The 17,642-nt window shown below is 31.3% G+C and overlaps 1 protein-coding gene across 1 annotated transcript; it reads left to right on the top strand.

Moving 5' to 3' along the window:
* The first annotated feature begins 37 nt into the window (after nucleotides 1-37).
* MS3_00003384 (uncharacterized protein) lies at nucleotides 38-16,308 on the top strand. The gene is made up of 6 exons (XM_051211159.1): nucleotides 38-254; nucleotides 5,219-5,305; nucleotides 9,774-9,843; nucleotides 12,445-12,591; nucleotides 14,218-14,281; nucleotides 15,942-16,308. The coding sequence occupies exons 1-6, from the start codon at nucleotides 182-184 to the stop codon at nucleotides 16,041-16,043; spliced, it is 543 nt and encodes a 180-aa protein (XP_051073240.1). The 5' UTR covers nucleotides 38-181; the 3' UTR covers nucleotides 16,044-16,308.
* Nucleotides 16,309-17,642: the final 1,334 nt, after the last annotated feature.

A 17,642-nucleotide genomic window follows, 5' to 3' on the forward strand; every position in this document is an offset into this window, starting at 1 on the left:
ATATATTCTTTTCACTATCAATAAACTCGAATGTACTAAATGTTTTGTTGCTTCTATTGAGAAATTCCATATTCTATTTGTTTAAACTTTACAAATAATTAAGGATCATTATTACAATTGACAATAAATTCTTATCAATATTTCTATTTAAATTACTGTTACCATTGAAGTGGTATTCAAAATGACTTTATTAAAAATATTTAAAAAGGAATTATATTATTCTCTGCATATCTTCATAGTATATATTATTTTTGGTAAGTATCAAATAGGTTCCTATGGTGTTTGAATGAACTAATGATACCTTTTGTACTTGTTGAATGCTTGATTTCGAATTCTAAATACAATACATTCGTTTGTGATTCTCTAGTAAGTCTTGATCCGATTACATTATTTCTAGGATTCTTAGTTCATATTATAATGCAAATACTTCTGTGTACCATAGTTCACTAGGAAAACATAATATTTATCTAGTTCATTTGTTGTTACTTACGCCTGTTACTCTCAATGGAGTATAGGCCACTGGGTTATTTCTTGAGTTTTATTAAAATAGCATTTGTGATAAATATATATTCTCATTATAACCAGATACATTTCTTTTAAGAATTTGTCTTATAATGTTTATCATTACATAATAGATGTGTGTTTTGTACTATAAAAACAAAACATAAAATTCTATATCTCATCAATATATTTCATAGTAAACCTTATCTGATTATCAAATAACTTTAAAGATAGAAATCTCTAAGTCTTAGTATGAAGTAGTAATGAAGTTAAAGTTATGAAAGATCAACTTGTTCTACAAACCTTATACGGTTCTAAAATGGTTATTAAATGGCCTCTTTTAAAACATTATTACGATGAGATACTTTCCAGTATTGAAATAACAAAAATATTGTTACTTTTATATGAATCCATTAATTTATACAACTTTTCATGCTAACTAATGATTGATGAAATTGAGAGAGTGTAATTTTCTTTGAGATTACTACTATCGAATTATTCATCTATTTTGTTTTCCTGATAGTAAAAAAAAAATAGTCGAACATTTTATTGTGAGGTCTTGTTTGTTTACAATGAAACTGGACAGAAATAACATGGTAACCAAAATACTGACGCGAGAAATTATAAAATTTTACACTTACTTAAAATTTGTTTTTGTTTTTAAACATTTAGATCCTAGATTAGTAATCATAATAATTCAGACAAGAAATTAATCTGTTTTCAAAAAGAAACCTGTGTCATCAGTTGATTTTAAAAAAAAACAAACAAACAAGTAACGTGATCATCAATCAATTAACTGATTTATGAAAAGAACTACAAAACTGGATAATTAATTTTTAGTTTCACTCTACTTATCATTCATTTTTGCTAAGTTATCAGTTTTAGGGAATATTCCGTTTTGATCAAACTAACCGTTCACTTAGATTTCCTCATACCTTAAATTTTCTAAATAATATAATGTAATTAAGGATGTGAATGATTAAGGGATAATTTGATGAAATGTTCATAAATATATTAATCAGAGTGAACTAATATCTTGCGCATAATGTAACCAAAAAGTGTCAACATCAATGACGCCATCTAGTCAAAAACTGTGGTGAATGCAATCTAGATTACTGTTTTAATCCCGATAACAACCCACATTTTATCTTAGGTTCAGTTATCATTCTTGAGTTTATAATCATAATTACCAATTCAAGATAAAATAGAATGTAGCGATACATATTCCTCAATGAATGATTAACAGGCACTATCAGAATGGCACTGAAGGAGAGGCGACATTTTATGAGTTATTATGACTAAACCTTGTGACAGATTTGTTCATAATATGAAGCTTGCAAAATACACAATCCAATGTGACATCATCCTAGATTATGCTATTATTACTTTAATAATTCGGTTTGCCGTTTTAGGAGAAAGTAAAGATGGTGGAGAAGATTTGTAGCTCAGGCGGATGAGTTTGGTGTAGTTTTGTTCTTTGAGCTGGATGGTTTAGTCGTGGAGCTTTCATCGTTATTCTGAACGAAATCATCAGCACAAACTTTAGGCGAAGTGAAACGTTCGGATTTCTCCACACTTCACTTCTACCTAAAGTTTGTGCTGATGATGTCATTCAGAATAACGATGAAAGCTCCACGGCTAAACCATCCAGCTTAGAGAACAAAAGTTCACTGAGAGCAAGGATATTCACAGTTATAGTGATATTAAAAGGAACTTCTACAGCTCTTTAGCTGGTGACCATAAGCTCCTTTGTATGGTGATATAATATTCTCATTTAAATAACAAAACATATCAATTAACTCGAAATAATTAGTTCGGGTAATAACATAAAAACACGAAACGTGTTAAGGTTTCTAATGAAGAAGCCATTTCCTCCAGACTAGTCGAACTCCAAATTAATTATTCTCTACAAATCTTCCAAACAAACACTAATCGTGTTTTTTCACTAGTTCCTGATTTTGGAGTAAATTTCTGAGGTTTCAGTGAGAAATTGTGGTTGAGAAAGTCTAGCCATTTCAGAGTTAATCGGTTATCCTCCAATAACAATGGATGATATCGCTGTTTATAACAAAAAATGTTTGAAGTTAGAAATATAGTCTAAAAATCCCTAGAACTTGTGATCATACATTTTCAATGAATTAAATCGAGTACACAGCTTAATCCGGAAACTTGAAAACATTAACATTGTGACAACAATATTTACTGATATTGAGCAATATACCTTGATTAATGATGAAGAATAACACAATGTCAATTATTTTCAGTAATTACCAATCTAGGGTGTTATATTTTATTTCATTAATTGTTTGTCATAATGGAAATTATAAATTCAATACACATTGATTGTTTTTTTGTCAATACCTGCCGATAATCTGTAAATAGCCTGTCAATAGATCAATAATACTTCATAATTGAAATATATGTAAAACAAACAAACAAACAAATTAGTCTTCATATTGTTCATAAACGAATTCATTCGTTCTGTTCATGGTTATTCTAGTTGATATACGAAATTAAAAGGCTATTTCATTAATCTTAATAAATATATAAGGGAAATATTTGTATATCTGAATAGGTTTTAGTAATTATAGTGAATATTCTTTAAAAAAAAAACCCGACTCTCTTGAACAATAAATAAAGATTGGTTTGTTGACTTTTCTATTCTCAAGTCATACAATAAGGAGCAAGTTAGATTTTGTATATAGAAGTTTATAAAATTTCTCCGAAGATTTATTTTTTTCTTTTAATGGACAGATTTGTGTATATTTTTTTTATAACGCCCTTGAAAATAGTTTGAAAAGTGGCGCACAATGAATATTGACAAACTAATTAGAAAACAAAAAAAAATGTTTCTTTAACAAAACAGGGCGAAAATGAAAGATAATTTGAATTTTTATAAAAACTAATTAAAGAATATAAAATGTGGTATTCCAACTTATAGAAATAACAATCCGTAGTATTTATATGGAATAGTATATTCTAATTACTGACTGGCTGACTAACTTAATCTTATTATTCAGTATACACTGTGAATATGAACTCTATAATTACTATAGACTGAATGTGATTTTACTTTTACAAGATCTAGAACAGAAGTTGCATCCTTATTGATGGTTACATTTATTATTGTATATTTATCTCATTTAGTGTTCTTTTTTTGTAGTAAAATAGAAATCTAAAATCTATCCTGAAAAAAATAACAGATTTATTGTCCAACTTTCGTCTAATGAGTTTCACTGATCCCAAGCACCTCTAGGTTGTATCTCCTCATTTCTGCAGCGATTTGGAAGACTCTCCCGGTCTCCCACATCGTACGAGTATTCCATGTACTTAAATAAATGGTTTCTCTGGTTGTCAGAAGGGGCAGCGTCCTCGTGACTTCCGAAGAAACTCAGCTTTCATCATGAGGTGTCATATCTCTTCTAAATGAAGATCTTCTGACTCTGAGGGCAGAGTTTAAAAGGTTTGAATAATTTTTTCTGGTTAGGGCTTTTTTAGCGAGTTAGTTTTCTACGGGATGGGGACGCTAACCCCATGCCCAACCCTCCTCCTTTATCCGGGCTTGGGACCGGCAGTAGCCCCCGGAGGGACTCCAGACGGAGTTAACAGACTTATTGATTAGACATTAAATTTACAAAATGTATGTGCTGTTATATACCCAGTGATAATACTGGAGTTTATTCCTAATAAATCTATATAACACTGAAGGTTCATTTGTTATATATTTATGAGCATATGAGATTTTTCTGAAGAACTTAAAGAATTTAATTGACTTATATGTTTTATGTAATCATTCATCAGGTTGACTGGAGTACAGTATTTTAATAAGTTCTAAAGTAAATTAAACCAGTATAAAAATTGTAGGCCACACTGATATGTTTAAGTTATAATTTAAAAGAATACTTTAAAGTTTGAACACATATCTTAGATGAAATAATGTCGGTCCCATTTTTAAAAGCGTGACTGTAGGAGGATTATGGAGTTATTTAATGTCTAACTTTTAAAAATGAATAAAAACTGTTGCTATTTTCCTTGAAAAAGCTTGGACCAGATTGTCAGACGAAACGTTGAATTAACTTCGAATTCTTTCGCTGCGATTTTACAAATACATTCTTCTACTTTAATGTCTCATATTAACTCGGCGCCTAAATATCGTGAAATTATTCGATCAAATTTAGACGAAAGTACTTATTTATTAAAACTGTCACTAGTTTGAATAAGAACAATAAATTATTATGCACAACAATCCAAATTACTTGGTATCATATATTGATACATCGCTAGCATTATAGTGTCAATTAAGATGAGAGAATGAGAGCTCATCTTCAATCAACTAATTATAATTGAAAAAAAATGTAAGTAATAAGTAAGATGGTAGTTGTTTACCTTGAGATAACGTTCATCAGACGAAATCAGAAAGAATGTATCATCACAATATAAATAAATCTGCTAGGTGTTTTGCTTCTCAGCTTGAGTATACTACATTATCCTAGATTTTTAGTAGTTACCCGTTAATTTTGAAACAGAAAGACAGCGACTGTTATAAAAGTGTAAGTCGATGTACCGATTTCTTTATTTAAGACGTATGTATACAGTATGTGAGAGCCCACGTAATTTCATCTTGTTGTGTCAGAAAATTTTTTATTTTCTATATATATAATGGATCGCTTTCTGACTTACCATATTAACTTACATGTTGATTCATTTCAATTTTCAGGTTCCAAATGGATTTTTTGCGAAATTATCAATGGTTCTGTTACTGATACAAAGTCAAGTGATCATTTAATCATATGGATTTCAACTGGTATGGTGTTTCAATTTCAAAATATGTACATTTACGAATAACTTTTAAATTTTAAATAATCTTTTTTGTCTAGATACTACATCACTAAGTCAATTAGTTAACTGAGAGTAATATGTTATAGTTTTCTATCGGATAATCAGTTATTTGCATAACCGATAGGTCCCAAGCTAGATATTTAATATCATAAAATAGTATTATAAATTATAACCTATCTCATTGCAAGATACCCGAAAACAATTCATGTAATAAAACTACAATAAAGCAAGTACCGAAATTGAGATAACTATCATGATACCTTACGTACTTACTTAATATTTTATTATTTATGCATAAACTATTATTGTTTTACACTCTCTGGTTTAAAGTTAATATTATTCATTAACCTTCTATGATGATGAATCACTTGGTTAAATAAAACTTTCTTACCACACCACTAAAGGATTTATGCTTAGATCTATGGTGTTGCGATGTCTTTTATTGATGAATATCAGAAGATACTAAATGTCCTTCTAGGGTTTTCGTCCTGTTTATTTAGGAAATAAACAAACTGATAATCAACCATCTAACCTAAATAAATAATTTAGATAGGAAATTCCAGTTAACTGAAACGAATAAATATAATGATATTAGTATCAGAAGGGGTTTTGTGGATATTATAGTAATTTCGATAGTTGAGATCATGAGCCAATTGAAGCCAGACCACTATGGAAAACCTGGAAGCACTAGAAAGCCGTTCCATCCTAGTGTGGGACTCCTCATCAGTGCGCATCCACGATTCCACCTCGTGAGATTCGAACCCAGGACCTACTCATGATCTTAACTATTGAAATTACTATAATATCCACAAAACCTCTTCTGTTACTAATCAACATATGCTCATTAGTGACTGGCTTCATGAGGTATTTCCTGGAGTTCTAGTGGGAAGCAGTGACCAGTGGAGTCCAACCGGGTCAGTTGTGAGATAGTAACTCACTGAAGACAATGGTGGATGTTTCGCTCAATTTCGTGGATTGGTTGACATTAACACTACTGGATGCAGCCTAAGTGGTCTAGTGGTTCAGCGCTCGCGCGCGAGACTGCTAGGTCCTGAGTTCGAATCTCGCGAGGCGGGATCGTAAATGCGCACCGCTGGGGAGTTCCAAAATAGGACAAAGCGGTCGTCCGGTGCTTCTACCTTTTCTATGGTTGTCTAGCTTCAATTGACTCATGAGATTACTATAATATCCACAAATCCCCTTCTGATATAATGATATCGTTTATAACTGATAAGTTTATTCACATTTTCTCAACAGAACATCTATTTTTTGCTCATCCGCTCTAATCAAAAGAAAAAAATTCAGTGTGTTTATGTTTTACTAAATATCACACCATATATTAAGGTTTGAATTCATGTAGTTTTAATTTAAAATATGGAATTTTCTTAACATGTTAATTATGTAGAGTTCAGAGCACTGAGTTAATTAGGTGTTAAAAAAACTTTTTAATGTGCTAAATTATGTTCCATAGAAACGTATTGTTACAAAACACTAGTGCATCTCAAACGTTTTTTTAAAACATCAACCTAAAATTCAGCGCTCGGATTCTCTTATGAGTAGTAGTCTTAACTGTATATCTAATTATCCATTTGTTACACAAAAAGTTTTCCAATAAGTTTTAATTTTTGTTTAAGATTACGACTCGATCGATACTAGAGCACCATTGAAAACCTGGATGCATTGGACGGCTGTTTCGTCCCAGTATGGGACTCCTTAGCAATGCACATCCAAGTTCCCGCACACTGGATTCGAGTTAGGACCATCGGTTTCGAAGCCCACTTACGTAAGGTTTGCACTGATTCATCTCCGCCCTTATTGGACAGCCGTTCAACCAGACAACTATTAAAAAAGAACTGCTCATTACTACTATACAGTTAAAATTTCAGTATAACACATATTATAGCACTTGTACATATCAACACAATTATTAGAATGAAATGTAATTGATGAAAACAGAATAATTTCAGAAGTTTAATCAAGTAAAAATGTTTATCATACCAATAACATCTGAGCGAAGAGATCTAAAAACTTCATTTTAAATGAGGAAGATAATTTATCAAAAATCTACAACCAAATAACTGAGATCTAATACTGTAAGTTGGAAAAGTTGTGAGAAACGAATTGACTGGCGTATGATGGAAAAGATACAACAATGAAAAATCGCTCAGATAAAATGTTCTCTACTAACTAAATTTTCATCAGATTACAATATCACTGAAGTAAATCATTAAATATCTGTTATCTGATGATTAAATTATTTGCTTTGTAACTGTTGGATAATATCCATTGATTATCTGTTAGTTAGTGACTATTACTAAGTGAATCATCCGTGTGATTAACTGAATAATGTATTTCTTGAGACAAAACAAGATGTGTAGAAATAATCTACGTTACTACATTCACAACTTTGATATAAAGACTAATCTAATACTAATGTGTTCGAAATCACTGAATGATTGACATGATGGAAGGTAGTTGAAAAGTGACTATTTTTAAGAATTTTCTATGTAGTCAGTAAACTGCTATCAATATATATTAAAACTGAAATTATGATTAGTAACCAATCACTACCCAATTTAAAATTTAGTGCAAATTACAGGATAACACACTTTAGTATTATGTAAAACTAGATGTTACTGCTGTAGGTTGATGGTTAATATAGTTAAAACTTTTAACTATAGGGTCTAAGTACTATGCCTCACAGTGTACGACCAATTTGAAAAAGTAGCATTCATAATTCATGCATGAGGGTAGTAAAACCCGTTATATATATTTAATGAATTATATTATTATTCTACAAGTAGCATAATGGATACTTAAAATTATTTAAAATTCATAATAATACAGCTTAGTAGGAAATCAAACAAATACAGTGTTTTATTACATTTTTTGAAAGTCAAAAGCTGGTGGTTAATAGGTCTTAGCTTCATGGACAATTGCAACACAAATACGCGTCAAACAGTTTAATATCACACAAATTTTGAATTTAAGATAGATCACAATGATAATGAATCTGTTTATGCAGGGTATGATTATTGTCATATACATAGGATCTTTCAACTATAGGTATTCACACTTGAGAATATCATTCAAAATGTTAGGTACATGTAAATTTGCAGAACATATAAATGACTTGATGTATTCATGGTTTCACTACTTTCATTCATTCGAATATTCAATTCTTATAGTACAGAAATAACTACATGAAATACTTCTTTTTTTTTGTATAAACATGGGGACCCTTTAATGTTTCAATGTTGCTTTATGGATTCGATAAAAAATGTGTAGTCATTTGTTCCGATTATATGTATAGTACCCAATAATCGATTTAAAGTTTTATAAAGCTATTTAATTCACTGTTTGATTTGAAACTTTAATAAGAATGGTTGATTTATAATAACGATTAACGATTAAGCTGGATTATCATTTTAGTTATATATAATTCAATAAGCACATTGAAACGTTATATAATTGTTTGAATTTAATTTAGAGTTCTTAATTGCTAATATCATTAACTAAAATCATATGAATTTGGTATTTAGGTTTTTAAAAATCTTTATTTCTGAACCTGAAAGCCATTAAATTCCATTCACAGTTCCATTAGGTAGACACAATTTGAACAATGATTTCTGAAAACGTCAGTGACTGAAGCAATTAAACCCTATCAGTTTATTATACTTTAGAATTTAACCATGAACAACAACTTCAAGTCATGATATTTTCAAATTTATGGTTAAACTTAAATATATTCGAATTTTAGATATTTACTGATACCAATTCGAACAAATGTCACAAATTTGGTATAAAAATTCATATTTTTTATGTAAACTTTGATAGTGACTAATAGGAGGATTCACAACGTTTATTTCAATCTATTAGACACTCCTCAGGTAGATGCACCCACACCCCCGTATTGATGTCCACATTGAAATTCAAACCCAGTGTATTACTATTCATAAATCTAATAAGTTATTCACTTATCTACTGAATCCAAATACCACTAGCTTGTACGATAGTTTTTGGTGACGTTTTTGTTCTCTGAGCAGGATGATTTGGTCGTGGAGCTTTCATCATTATTCTGAATGATATCACCTGCACAAACTCCAAGTAGGCAGTGATTAATTTTATTGTGTCTGTGAAGATTGGAATCTTCCCTTTCTCGATGTTAAGAACTGTAATTGATTAGTCTCTTTTTTGGTTGGTCAACTATAGTTCTTGATATCAATAACATGAAGATGGGACAAAAATGAATACTTGTACAACTTTATAATAAGCCTTTAGTTAGAGATTAAATGCCATCCCTTTTTCACTGAAGTTCATGTAGAAAATTACCGTAATAATAATAATAATTATTATTATTATTATATATATATACTTCTTACAGTATGTTTTAATTGCACTTCTCAATTTTTGTATCTTACTGAAAAATACAGGACTTGGTATATCAGTTGCCGTTCTTATCATTATTGTATGCTGTCTGCTTGTATTAGTATGTAACCTTAGGTAAGTACCACTTTTGTAAATCTTAAATGATTTAAATGTATTACTTTTAAACATCAAGCAATCCCACTACATAATGCAGTACTTGACCACTTGGTTGCATCCTGTTATTAAAACTAAATGTTTAGTAATTCCTCTAGTATTTGATCGTCTATTATGTATTTTATAGATCAGTACTAAGCATGTAAGCAGTTCATTATCTGAACAACTCATGAAAAACAGAATAAAGCATGAACGTTTAGAAAATGTCTTATTGTGTAAGAACACAACTCATAACTAATTACTAATTTCTGAGTTAACAATTTTTCGGGAAGTTTCGAGATAAAATACCAAAACGAGAACAGAAAAAGTGAGCCGATAAGAAAATGTTACAGTGGTTGTCAAGTGCTATTTATCGTCCAGGTGTCTATTATTACTTTTGCCCTCAAGATTCAAAGTTAGGGCTTGTCTCGTGGTGCAGTTTGGTGATTTCCGTAATGTATGTCCTATCCACCTCCAGAATCTTTTCCTAACGTCCTCCTCATCCGGAAGCTGCTTTGTTCTCTCCCACAATAGGCTGTTGCTGATGGCATCCGACCAACGGTCATTGAGTATCTTATATAAACAATTGTTTATAAATATGTGTACTTGTTTGATGATGGTTGTGGTAGTTCTCGAAGTTTCAGCTCCGTACATTAGAACTGTCTTGACGATCGTATTGATGATTCTGACTTTAATGTTGACTTGCCGACAGTTTCTCTTAGTTCCATAGATTTTTTAACTGTTGGAATGCTGTCCTTGCATTGCAAACTTTGCATTCACATCTGCATCACATCCTCTTTGTTCATCGATGATGCCTCCCAAGTGCGTGAACGTTTCCACCTCTTGCAGAGCCTCTCCATCAAGTGTGATTGGATTGGTGCTCTCTGTGTTTTTTTGAGTTGTATTTGGTCTGACCGTTGTGTATGTTGAGGCCTACTGATTCAGAGGCTGCTGCTAAACTGACTATCTTTATCTACATTTGTTGCTGTTTATGAAGTAGAATGTCTAAGTCATCAACGAAGTCTTAATCATCTAGTTGGATGGAAACTGTCCTTTTTATTCCGTGCTTCCCTGCCGATGTCGAGGTATTCATAATCCAGTCGACCACCGGAAGAAAGAGAAAGGGTGAAAGTCTTGTCTGACACTGATCGTCACTTGGAATGCACCTGTCATCTGTATTCATAGCACAACTTTTCAGTATAGTCCATCTTAAGAATTCCATATCACGCTGAGATTTCAGGTACTCCATTATGTCTATGAAGGTAACTATCCACACTGTCAAGCGCTTTCTCATAGTCAATGAAGTCTATGTATAGTGACGAGTTCCATTCAACTGATTGTTCAACGATGATCCGTAGTGCCGCGATTTGGTCTGTGAACTACAGATTCTTACGGAATCCAGCTTGTTGATTTCGAAGCTAGATGCCCACGGAATCTTTCATCCGGTTCAACAACACTCGTTTTATAACTCTTCCTTATACTGATACTAATGTGATGTCTCTATAGTTATATTGGCCTCCTAGTTTGGGAATAATATAGGCTTTCTTCATGAGGGATGTCGTAAATCTTGTACGTGAAGATTCTTTAACTCACAGAGCAGAGTTCAAATGCTTCTTTGTGGCTATTTCTTTGTTAGCGAGATTTAGTTTACGAGGTGGTGGTGTTAATTTTATCTCAAACCCTCTTCCGCTGCCCGGTGTTGGGACCGGCATTAACCCTAGATGACCCCAAATAGAGTTATATGGGGATTACTAGACTATACCTTGAGTATTTCTAGTGAGTGTTTCATTGGCAAATAAAATATGGATTCCATTTTTTCACGAAAGTTAATTGACTTGGGAATAAATATGTGCGTAGTTTTTCATTAATGTAAGCAGAAATCGAGAAAAGTAGTTATACGTCCATGATTGATTTCAAAGTTAACCCTTCATTTTGCATTATTATGCAACGACTAGGTACTAAGTATTTCAAAATAAAAACTAATTTGTTTGTTTAATTCAGTATAGCATGGGGTCCGTGACTCAATTTAGTATCCGTTGAAATAAAATAAGTAGTATTTCATTCTACCGACGTGAAGCTTTTTACACTCACTCACTTAACCCGCGTATTTTTCAATGCAAAGTGAACGACTTCACATCCGAATACATCAAGATATTCAGAAATTCCTTGCAGTCACGGTGATGTAGGGTAGATTTGTACAAGTAGTTCTTCAGAAGTAAGAATATTCAAATAACCACTGAAAGCGAACTCCTGGATAGATACTATGGACTTCCTGTTCATCTTTCGAGTGCCTCTGAAAACCTCTCGGTAGTAAATCACAGCGATTAGACGGAAGCTTGAAATGACTAAAATACAATTTAAAATATAAGTCAAGAAATAGCGGATTTGTGACAACCAGTTAAATCACTGAGTTCATGATTTTTCAGTTCACAACTTGAAGTATGTTATTGATTCTTCATGTGTCACAGATATTAGACTTTACTCAGATTTTTGGCCTAAAGTAGATCTTGACATACTTTTACTGGGCACTTTTTTAATGAAATAACTGTTTCATATAACTACGGATTTATTTAACCATGAAAGGTCAATAAAATATGATACAGAACCGGCTATATTCAAAGAAGCAATTGTTAACGGAAATAACTGTTTACCTGGTGACCGTGTTCTAGCAACATCTGCCCAAAGATATCATTTCAGCCATCAGAAGCAACAAATGCTAGCTGAACATAAGTAAGTTACAGACATATATATATATATCTGTATTTTAATGTGATTGGAAGTTTTCAACAAGTATAATATTACATAAAATACCCTATATAAGTAAATTTATTAATGATAAAGCCCATGACAGTTCAAATTATCACTTTAGGGTTATGAAGATTGTTGAGTTTAAATTGATATCATGAATGGATGAATCCCGCGTGCCAGATTGTGGATGCTCTTTACTGACGAGTCTTATACTAAAACGAAACAACCATCCAGTGCTCTCAGGTTTTCAATACTGGTCCAACATTGATCCATTCATAATATCAATTTAAATTCAAGTTATGTTTCATTCACATGGTTCAGCTTATTAACCTTAAGAAAATAAAAGTAAATATTTCAATGGAATTCATTTTCTTTCAATTGGATCTCATCACCTATTTACAACCTGTAACATTTTAAAATCAAAATTACAAATAAAAATTAACATACAAATTCATTTGGTTAGATATGAATATGTATCATTATGTTAGAGCGAAAATGTTGTTAAATAAGTTGTATGAACAAAATAAGATTTAAGAACAGGGAATAGGATAACAACAAAAAATGATAGAACTAAGTATAATTGACTACATAGTAAAATACTTGAATACAGGTTACTGCTGATAAACCATAACTTGAATGAAGTTCATTCAGTCAGAAATAAATTAATGAAATAAACAAAAACTCAAAATAAGAGAGAGAGAAGGAGAAAGAAAGAGAGTACACCTGTTTCTTTTCCAATATATAAATACATCTATAGCTTCAGAAAATGTTATAAAAAGAGCCAAATCTTGGTGTTTTTGTATTCATTTTGGAAAAATTCAAGACGTCTACTAGATATCCTTTTTCACTGAAATCTCACGAAATTCTTCATTCCGTTCGACCTAAAACCTCTTGGAATATATCTAATGAAGTCTAATATAGGTTCTTGTTTCTGATTTCACTGGCAAATATTAATTTACGCACACAGTTGACAATTATATGCTTAAATATTAAGTAATACCATTTGTAATACTGAAATGTTGTTCTAAAACATTTGATGAACAGAAAGAAAGGGTTATTCCGGTAAAAACGTGTTTCATGCTTATGACTAAATCACTAGTTTTTACTTTTAAAACATTTTATGTGTTTGCAATACACTATCAAGACTTAACCAATAACTACACGTAGAAACAAATCTGAATTAGTGGTTGCGAGGTTTAAAGAAGTGTCCCACAAAAGGAACGAATAACTATAAGTGGGCTAGTAAACAGTAATTTACGATAAAAGCGACAAGTTGTTATGTTATCAGTTATCATTATTACCACTGGGATACAAGTACTTCATAGTGTTAACATTACTTCACAGGTATTTCATTAAAATGATAAGTTCGGGTACTGGATACTTGTCAAGTGAATACAATCATTAACTTTAAAACAATTAGTCCCTTTGATAAATTTCGACAATGTAATTAGAAGACGAAGATTATCAGAACTATGTGATATATTAGTGATATATTATGTGATATGTTATACAAGCATTAACAGTAACGACTAACAAAAGGTACAAGATCACTCATTAAAGTTCTATATGGAAGTAGTTTAAGTGTAAATCAATTTATTTATTTTGTAGGTTTTCGGTTGTTCCTGAAAGAGGCAATAGTCCACCCAAAGTTCTATACTCTGATTTAAAACCTGTAAGTAAACACAAGTTTTGGCATTAATCTAACTAAATTTATTCTCATCCCAGAATATTATTCTTTGTAGTAATGACTTACCGAAACAAATGTATTAACCAGATATTTAGTAGAGAGTAATAAATAAATTGCCTGTAAACCATCCCAGCTAATCTGAAAAACTAGTACACTTTCCTTACTAATAGATAACAAGCGGAAGACAGACCTAAGTTTCATAATTTTCATTATTCATAGCCAATGTTCGAAAAACTTATTTTTTTTTTAAATTTTGAATATGTGGACTAAGTAAGTCAGTACACTGATATATTGAATGGCACGATTTTGATCAGGTTATTTACGTTTATGGCTTTTTGCTAACTACCTCTTGACCTTTAGCAAAAGAATATTTAACAGCTGCTTCGTTTTCTCTTATCATATAAATCTGATCACAAGGTGTTTTGTAAGTAGTTTGATGCCCTTATTCACATTAAAAAATATTCACATGTCACACGAATGTACAATTTATCGAAGTACAATAACATAATCCAAACTATCTTTAAATTTATTACGTCATTGAATAAATCAAAATATCAACACAATTGTGAACTTGACGCAAATACACTTCGATAGAGTAACTGAGATGACATAAGAAACAAAACGGTATAATTCCCGCTTTTACTGACTATAACGGAGATGAAAACGCGTGTGCATTTATAGACTTTCCACCGTCCTTGAGAATTAGACATTCAGGCTGTAAGTTTGTACGGCTTGATTCAGTTGTATATACGCGGTTTGAAGATCCAAAATGATGATTATAAAATATCGATCATTCGGTAAGTTTTTGTCGCATTTTAAGAAAATAGTGCAATTCCCAACACATTCGTTTTTATATAATTATTAAACATAAAACTGTCAGTAATGTATGGAATGAACTCCACCTATAGCTCTGCTAGGGTTACTGCCGGTCCCAAGCCAGTGTAAAGAAGAGAGTTGGACATCGGGTCAGCAACTGCATCCCGTTATTACGAACTTAATTACTCCTCTCTATGTACGTGCCTTTATACACAACCAGTAAACCAAGTGGGATATGACGTAATAATTTACGCGATCTTGAGACCTATGGGGAATCATGTCATAAATCTTTTTAATGACAACCGATATAGCACTATATTTCTACTCTTGATTTGATACATAGTTGGTAATGTAAAGGCCGAACAAAATTAATTGTAATAAGGAATAATTTTTGAAGGTATTTAAAAGATGCTTCATCTTTCATATCTATAGACTTGGTGTAAATTTTTCAATGTGATTTAGAAAGTGGGGAAACACATCTCACTAAAACGTGCTTTCTCATCTAACAAAGAATTTATAATATTCATATCTCATTACGCTTCTCGAATAGTCGAATACGTACAGCATGTTAAGTTTTTTTTGGCTGATAAACATATTAGTCTCAATGACAGAGATGGATTTTTTAATACCAAACAAATGTTCAAACTTTGTTTGAAATTCATTCATCTTGACCACGTAGAACTGGAGTCAGTTAATGACTTATATGCCAAAAAGCATAGCTAAAAACATATTTATTTTGCCAATTCTGTTTATATATATAAATATATAAATATATATATATATATATATTCTATGATAAATACTAACTGTACAACTGTTTTGGATGCAGGCTGAGAAACTAGAAATTGAGAACCCAGGTTTCATAGGACCTTCAGAAAACAATGATAATCACTCCTCAACAGCGTCAACAAATCAATCTGCAACACAGTAACGATTTATTAGAACATATTGATCCGCAAGTCTGGTAACCGAACGGCTTTTTGGCCACCTTTAGTACATTTAAGGAAACTAATCCCGGTTTGTGTATTGATGATTTTATTTCTTATCTTGTACATGTTATTGGGTATATACCGGGACAAAAAAAACATGTATGAAGAATTATTGTTCCAATTTACTCTTGTTGTCTCATTAATTATTTTATTTGTTGTATGTACTCTAATAACATGAATAGCTATAATATAAGATCACTTAGATTATTCATGGATATTTTCCAGTTGACTGCTGAAATGTTTTGACATTACGTTTTTGTGACAGCGAGCACATTAAAGTGCTGTTTGTTTCCTCGAAACGCTTAACTCCAAAGAAAAGTGTTTTAACATTTGTGTGTCAAGCCCAATAAATCAGCTTTTAAAGTTAAAAACAAAACGCTGAAAAATTAGTTTAAGGTTTTTTATATCAATAATGTTCTATTGTTTGACATTCCTGATACTTTAGGTGAATAAAAAAAATATGATCTATTTAGTTATAAACTCGAATTGATAATGAGGAAGTGTAGAAAGATATCAGTTCAATACAGTTTGTTAAAAAGTAAAAAAATAAGAATTAGAGATTATGCAAAGAAAACACAGTTTGTAACCCATGTAAACGTTGAAAAGATTTACTTGAATTGGATTGTAGATCAGATAAGATGGACGTTCTTATAATTTGAATAGATATGTTCTAACATTTTTTTTCTTCAACGAGTAACAATTATTAATGAAATGCAGGTTTTGTTGATTAAATGACTTAGCTAGAAAAATATTGATGAATATAAAACTCAGTCATGATCTGAAAAAGATCTTATCCAATTATCTGTAGGTCTTACTGTTAAGCATGAAATTCACATTTATGAAGTTCATCAATAATGATTTCTAAAGATAAATACTAGAATCTCAATGTTACTATCCTCTCGTCAGAATTAACCAGTTATTTGTTTAGATTTTTCCTGGAATGGAATATTTGTGAATAACGAGGTTTAATCTGAAATCAACATAGATTTTCTCTATAGTCCTATCTACTATATGAAATATATTTATTACAACATATTTCAGTATTCGTTTGTATTATGGCTTACAAATAATTACAAACAGCTGCGCTTAGATACGATAGAACGACATTTAAAAATGAGCTCTTACATGATTCCTAATTTATATAACTGGCCTCACTAAATTCTTTTTCATTGAATTGAATGTTTTATGAGTTAGATGGGGTTATTCAATAGTTCCCTAGCATAATCAGAGATTCAATTAGTTAATTCTCTCTTGAATAGTGGATATACTATTCGTATTGTCATTGAGAATTGTCATTTACAAACATCCAACTTTTAGATATTTGAGTTTGTCATTACCTTCTTTGTGTTTGTTTTGGTCACACTACTGTGTTTAACTTTCTTGCCCTTATTTTGACATGAACAGTCAACTCAATATGCTTTGAAGTTCACTAGTTCTAGATCGGATGATGGTTCTTGAAGACAACGTATACAGCCTCTAACCTAAAGATCGAAGAATCATGTCAGCCTACAACAGTAAACAGAAAGATAAATATACGAGAT

Source organism: Schistosoma haematobium, chromosome 1, assembly GCF_000699445.3.
Source record: "Schistosoma haematobium chromosome 1, whole genome shotgun sequence".
In the NCBI taxonomy this organism is placed as follows: Eukaryota; Metazoa; Platyhelminthes; class Trematoda; order Strigeidida; family Schistosomatidae; genus Schistosoma; species Schistosoma haematobium.